At 32.2% G+C, this 7,003-nt stretch overlaps 1 protein-coding gene across 1 annotated transcript; it reads left to right on the top strand.

The window, feature by feature from the left end:
* The first annotated feature begins 4,439 nt into the window (after window positions 1-4,439).
* On the top strand, window positions 4,440-6,762 carry LOC104108860 (UDP-glucuronate 4-epimerase 6-like). The gene is made up of 2 exons (XM_009617997.4): window positions 4,440-4,856; window positions 5,301-6,762. Exons 1-2 carry the CDS (start codon window positions 4,532-4,534, stop codon window positions 6,335-6,337), a joined length of 1,362 nt encoding a protein of 453 aa, XP_009616292.1. The 5' UTR covers window positions 4,440-4,531; the 3' UTR covers window positions 6,338-6,762.
* The last annotated feature ends 241 nt before the right edge of the window (window positions 6,763-7,003 follow it).

Raw genomic sequence — 7,003 nt, 5'->3', positions numbered from 1 at the left:
ATTCTTGTCATTGGTTTGATCATTTATTACGTCTTTTATTTACTTAATTTAATGTCATTGATCACTTATATTGAATTAATCCACGCATCCTTAAAATTGCGTATAAATTCAATTGTTATCCGTTTTTAAGGGTAAACAAATAATTAATAGGGCAATATTAATATTTTTTTTAAAAATTTATATACACGTGCAACACACATGTTCAGAAAGTAGCGTGTCTTCTAGAAAAATCCATAAAAATGTCTCCAAACTATGGAAACCAATGCCTTATCCAATATAATCGTAAACCTAAATTTATCTAACAAATCGAATTGTAATAATAAACCGATATCACTCAATATAAAATTATGCGTGATTAGTCCACTTGCACATTAAGGACAAGGATTACCTTCAATTTCTCACCATATTATAGGGTAGTCCCACAGATAAAATATCCCAATTTTTTCAAAGGATAAACCCTTCAAAAGTCAATATCAATATGTCTACTTCACCAACTCTATTTTCAGTACTGTTGTGAAAAGAAGAAAAAGAGGCCATAGCCTAATCCAATATGAAAGCTGTGGGCTTTCCTATTACGTGTGCTATTCCTAGGGGTGCCCTTCAAAATAAATAAATAAAATACAAAAAAACTACATTTAAGATGTGATCTTGAGCTTATCTGTTTTCTTTCATGTGCCACGTTATATTGTATATACAATCGAACCTCCGTATAACAACCTTGTTTGTTTCGGATATTTTTGGATGTTATACTATATTTTTTATAACAACCTCATTTATTTCGAATATTTTTAGATGTTATAGCGAATTGCTGTTATAAAAAACATATATTATAAAAGAACATGAAATTTAGTTCTGGAAAAATTTGACTTTTATAGGGAAGTGTTGTTATATAAGGATGATGTTATAGAGAGGACTGTACATGAAACATATTTTAATGGTATTAATAGCCAATTTGGCTAAGCTTTTTTAGCCAAAAGTATTTTTTTTCTTAAATTAAGGTATTTGGCAAAGGGAAAAAAGTGCTTTCGGATAGAAGCAAAAGTATTTTTTGAGAATTAGTTTTTGAAAAGAATAGTTTCTCTCTAAAAGCTTGGCTAAACACTAATTGTTGTTCAAAAATACTTTTCAAATTAATTAACATTTCTCACCAAAAATATTTTTTTATAAAAACACTATTAAGAGACGTATTTTTCAAACTAAATTGATTTCAGAAACTTGGCCAGTGTATGTATATATATCCATTATTTTAATAGTTCCAACAAACCAAAAAAAAACAAGCAAGTTATTACAGTATCGGGGGATTGGATCAAAATGCAGTTTGGTCATTGGGACATATTTACTAGTAATAATGAGATTGAAATAAATCTACTAATTTTTATTGCATTTGATTATGCAAAAATTCAAATTAGTATATCTAATTCTAATTAGGGATAACATTTAAATTGACATTTGGCAAGATGAACTTGATATGTCTTTCCACGTACCTTGTACGATCCAAAAGTATAAGCCAATGGTAAGACAAAAGGAATCCCACAATTGATTATTTCTTTAGGCCTTTTCTCACTCCTTCAACTAAGAAATTTAAATCAGCACTTGAAGTGCACTAAGCAGAATTGTCATGCAAATGCATGTTTTAAAAACACTTTTCTTAAGGTGAGGGTTAATCGGATACGACTTCTTCATTTTACACAAGATAAAGATAAGGTCGGCGTGTGCACTCTACCCTCCTTAGACGTTACTTGTGGAATCATACCAGAGACAGAGCGAAGATTTCAATTTTATGGGTTCTGCACAAGTGGCTAGGTAGAAAATACCTAGTGGCGCGAGATAACTCTCTCCTTTGAACTAAGCTATTTATCCTGGCCGAAAGAGAACTCTTTCTAAGAACTGCCCTCTCTCGGCTGGATCTTGGTCCATCTTACTACGGGGATCCCGTATCCAGCAACCCAAAATATACAAAGGGCATCAAAGCCCCTTGACTAGGTTGGAACTATAAAGCTTACTTTATTTATTATTATTAAAAAGGAAAAGTGTCTTTTCAGCTGGTGTTCATAATTAGGTTCTAAATTTAATATTTTTACATATTTAATAAAAAATTTAATACAAATAAAGTATTGGAGTAAAAGTTACTGGGTTCTGCCGAACCTAGCTCCCCGAACCCCACCGGATATTTTGCTAGTTATTATTGTTGCTTTTCAGTTCTTCATTTAGGTTCAGTCCCCTCCCCTCTCTTATTTGGTTTTTGCGTTTTCTCAAATGTTATTTATTTATTATTCATTTATCTATTTTGGTTTTAAAATTTGTTTTGTTTTTTTGTCTGTCTAGAGTGATGAGGGAATGGGGATGACAGAGCTAGAGAATTGCCAAGAAACTTCGCTAATAGGATGCATGATTTCCGGCCATGACACGCGAGGTTGTGACCCATCTAAGATTTTACGTAAATATTATTGATTTATTATTACAAATTGACTCCATAATGGACCTACATTATATTTTTATATTGGACACTAGTAATAGTATACAAATATATTAATAGTATACAAATATAGCATCCGAAGTAAAGATTCTAGATTAAAAGCAATTGATCACATATGACATCAAAATTTTGGATTCTTCGCTGACTTGATTTATAAGTGTGCTTAATTTTTTGAAGTTATAATAGTTTTAAAATTTTACTTACTGTCTGAAGTTGATATTTGTTTTGTAGTATTTGTTTTAAACAATGATACTTATAATTTATATTAAAACAAAACAGGGGTGGATGCACGCTTATAAGCGGTGTCACACGACACCGCTTCGTCAGAAATTTTTACTATATATATATTAATACCGTACGAAAACGGATAGGTAGGAAAAAATGGCATAACTTAACATAAATTATGTCTTGGTGTGTAGGTTATGTGTTTGATTTTGTTCTAAGAGATCAAAGGTTCAAACTTCCACTAACACATTTTTCTTTTGCAAATATTTGAGAGAGCTATTGTGGTTAAAAAAATTGTGATGAAGTAGAATTGAACTCAAAATATTTTCTAACTTAAGACTCAACAAAACTAATAGACTAAGACTATTTCTTGTCTAAAAGAATGATAATTAAAGTTATATTCCAGTTTTTCTATAAATTTTGACACCGTTTATAAAAATTTCTACGTACGCCACCGACACCAAATATATCTTGTAGGTGTTTTCGAGGAAGCAAATGACATCCTTGTAGAGAGCTGTCTCCGCTATTGACTCATTCACTGAATAAACTTCCAAGTAAAGTTAAAGAGCAAAACAAAAGCAAATAAACAAAACAACTTATTAATCTGTGTGAACCAAAGTAAAATCAGACGATAAGTAAAAAAGTAACCCTATTAACAGTAAAATATAGAGAAATTTACCTTTGTACAGCCGCTCGCCCACCAAAATAATAGCCGATATATTCTACAAATGATTAGTGTAAATTTTGTATATTTAATTAGCGAATATGTTTATCGATGTCCTAAAATGTATTGTCGGTGACAAACGGTTAGGCCCTTCTCGGAGAAAAAACAAAAGAAAAAACAAACCATCAAAGCTGACTCATTAGGGAAAAGGAAAGCAACAGCTGAGTAATTATAATAATTGAGTTAAACCAATAATAATTTTTGGAATTGATCTCTGATAAATAGAGCCAGATCGTTGTTACTCCCTCCATCAGTCAAACGGATGTTCTTTAATCACAAAATGAATGCCTTTTAAATATTTAAATATTTATGATTTATAGTACTTTTTGCGTAGTTTTTAAATTTTTACTTCGAAAAATTTAAAAATTCTATGTTCAAATATTCGATCAAAATTAAGAAATTTGAATCTTGAAAAGCAAAAAGTGTCACATATATTAACACATAAGAGTATTATTTTCAGTTGTGTTGTTGGTGTTAAGCTAGCACTCCCTTCCGTCCACTTTAAGTGATTTTTTTGGCTTTTTTTACACATATTAAAGAATTCATCTTTTAGTATTAATTAATAATAAAATTGACCATATTAACCTTAATTTGTTCATTGAAAACATACCAAGCTACCCCTACGCTCTTTACTCACATGACAACTTTGGAAAAAAATTTAATTCTTTCTTGATTTATAAAAATATTAAATATCATAGATCACAAAAAAGGACTAAAAAATCACTTAAAGTGAACCGGAGAAAGTATAGTATAATAACCAAAGTTCACCGTTCGAAGCACGTAAAAATGAATATAATTCAGTTTGTTCTTATTACTATTATTATTGTTGTTATTTTTAGTATATACCAATTTAAACTAATGATAAACAAAGCTATATACTAAAAACAAATGTGGTATCAAACAAACACAATCCCAAAATTTTCTCTCCCCTTTCTTTGGTCCACCACTCTTTTATTTTTATCCCTCTCTCCATTTCTCTATCATTTCTCCTATTTTTCCTTTATATAATCCTCTAATCTTCACTTATTCTCCTTAGGGACTAGCTCAACAAAAGCAAAATCCCAATACCATTCCCAATTCCTCAATTTCAGTTCATTCTTGTAACAATGGCATCTTCACTTGATACAAGCAAAGTAATGAAATTAGAGAGATATAATAGCTATATTCGAAGAGTAAATAGCTCAAAACTTATTGCAGCTTCTTCTAAGCTTCTTTTTAGAGTTACTCTTTTAGTAGCTCTTTTGCTAATTTTTTTCTTTACCATAAATTACCATCCTTTAAATTCAGAAAATACTCCACATCATCATATTCACACCACCACTCATAGCCTCCTCTCCTCCGCCTTCTACGGCGGCGGCGCCGCTTGGGAAAAACAAGTCCGCCACTCTTCCACTCCTAGGCGTGCCAATGGTTTATCCGTATTGGTTACAGGTTAGATCAAAGATATATAGGTGAAAATTTTAAAAATTATTACTGCTTTCTGTTTCAATTTAGATCACAATTTTCTTATTAGTCCATTCCAAAAAAAAGTATGTGTTTCTATAATTGAAAATAATTCAAACTTTAAACTTTTTATTTTACTCATTTTACCTTTAATGAGAAGTTTTTATAACCATACAAACGTCATGGCTCTACAAAATTTTTACCCATTAAACTTTTAAGATCACAAGTTGCAAAAGTTTCTTTTTTTTAAACTCCGTCTATTGGAAATAGTCTCTCTTCTAGGATAGGTGTAAGGCTGCGTACATACTACACTTTCAAAACGACACTTGTGAGGATTAATTGGGTTTAATTTGTTGTTGTTTTTGTATGTTTCTAGTTGAGATTTTCAAAAAATGTAAAATTAGAGATTAAATACTGAATCCTCTTTTGCAGGTGCGGCTGGCTTTGTTGGTTCTCACTGTTCAATGGCATTGAAGAAACGTGGGGACGGAGTCTTGGGAATAGACAACTTCAACTCCTATTACGACCCATTATTGAAACGTGGGCGCCAGAAGTTACTGGCGCAGCACGAGATCTTTATCGTGGAAGGTGATATAAATGATGCCGAGTTGTTATCCAAACTATTTGATATTGTTCCATTTACACACGTCCTTCACTTGGCCGCGCAAGCGGGTGTAAGGTATGCGATGAAAAATCCACAATCTTACATCAAGTCGAATATAGGAGGATTTGTTAACTTATTGGAGACGGTCAAGTTAGCTAACCCTCAACCCGCAATCGTCTGGGCATCGTCCAGTTCGGTTTACGGGTTGAACACAAATGTACCTTTTTCTGAAAACCATCGTACGGATCAACCCGCTAGTCTTTATGCCGCCACAAAAAAAGCTGGTGAAGAAATTGCACATACATATAACCATATTTACGGTCTTTCTTTAACTGCATTAAGGTTTTTTACTGTTTATGGACCGTGGGGTAGACCAGACATGGCCTATTTTTTCTTCACTAAGGACATGACACAAGGGAAACCAATAAATGTGTACGTAACACAAGATGATAAAGAGGTGGCGCGTGACTTCACGTACATCGACGACATCGTTAAAGGGTGTCTCGGGGCACTTGACACGGCGGAGAAGAGCACCGGTAGCGGCGGCAAAAAGAAAGGTCCGGCGCAGTTAAGAGTGTACAATTTGGGTAACACTTCACCTGTGTCGGTGAAGAAGTTGGTGACAATTTTGGAAAGTTTATTAAATGTGAAGGCTAAAAAGAATGTGATTAAAATGCCAAGAAATGGTGATGTCCCATTTACACATGCTAATGTGTCTTTGGCTTATAGGGATTTTGGATATAAGCCAACCACAGATTTGTCAAGTGGATTGAGGAAGTTTGTTAAGTGGTATTTGAGTTATTATGGGATTCAATCAAAGGTAAATAAGGAATTAGACTCCCCTAATGACCATTCCGAAGATTAAGTAATAACAGTGGTATTCAGATCATTTTGCCCGAATTCCACATGTTACTTTGGATAATTCTATCATCTAAAGCTTAGGTAGATGGAAAGCAAAAAAGATTTTTGTTTTTTCACATATTTACACTTTTCTTTTTTCCCTTTTTATTGATGTATTTGAATATATATTGAAGTGTATTTTTATATTTTTTAGAAATTAGAGTATAGGCATATAATTTATATAACAAGTGGGAGAAGGGTGGGCAAGTGTAGATCTGTGAAGTGGGGTTGTAATAAATGTTTTAGTAGTCTTGTTTGTATGTAAGATTATTAGGAAAAGGAAAAATAGGCTGGAATTCTGTAAAACAATTAGTGCAGGTCAGCCTCTCAATCAAATCAAGAATTGTAATGAGTTGGAATAGCAATGATGATTAAATCAAGATTCTCTTCTATGCTTTCTTTTGCTTTATTTAATTATTTATTTGATTTTTTATTCGTGATCTTTTGTATTGTTTTTATATTTAAAGAATTAAAAAGGAGTTTTGGCTTTTCTTTTTCTCCTTTGATAGCAAGTTGATGGTATGAGATCTTCTAGAAGATACCTTCATTGATTGGAGATAAGTAAAATTCTCCGAAATTCATATTTCATAGTACACCATTCATCTACAAATTTCTTGTATAATTTAAATGA

This window comes from Nicotiana tomentosiformis, chromosome 12 (genome assembly GCF_000390325.3).
Source record: "Nicotiana tomentosiformis chromosome 12, ASM39032v3, whole genome shotgun sequence".
Classification (NCBI taxonomy): Eukaryota; Viridiplantae; Streptophyta; class Magnoliopsida; order Solanales; family Solanaceae; genus Nicotiana; species Nicotiana tomentosiformis.
This window is presented reverse-complemented; position numbering and strand designations above follow the sequence as displayed.

Excerpts from the sequence above, each read along its gene's own strand:
- LOC104108860 (XM_009617997.4), top strand. The coding sequence starts at position 4,532 with ATGGCATCTTCACTTGATACAAGCAAAGTAATGAAATTAGAGAGATAT. Across the intron at positions 4,857-5,300 it reads TTTATCCGTATTGGTTACAG|GTGCGGCTGGCTTTGTTGGT; the intron begins GTTAGATCAAAG and ends CCTCTTTTGCAG.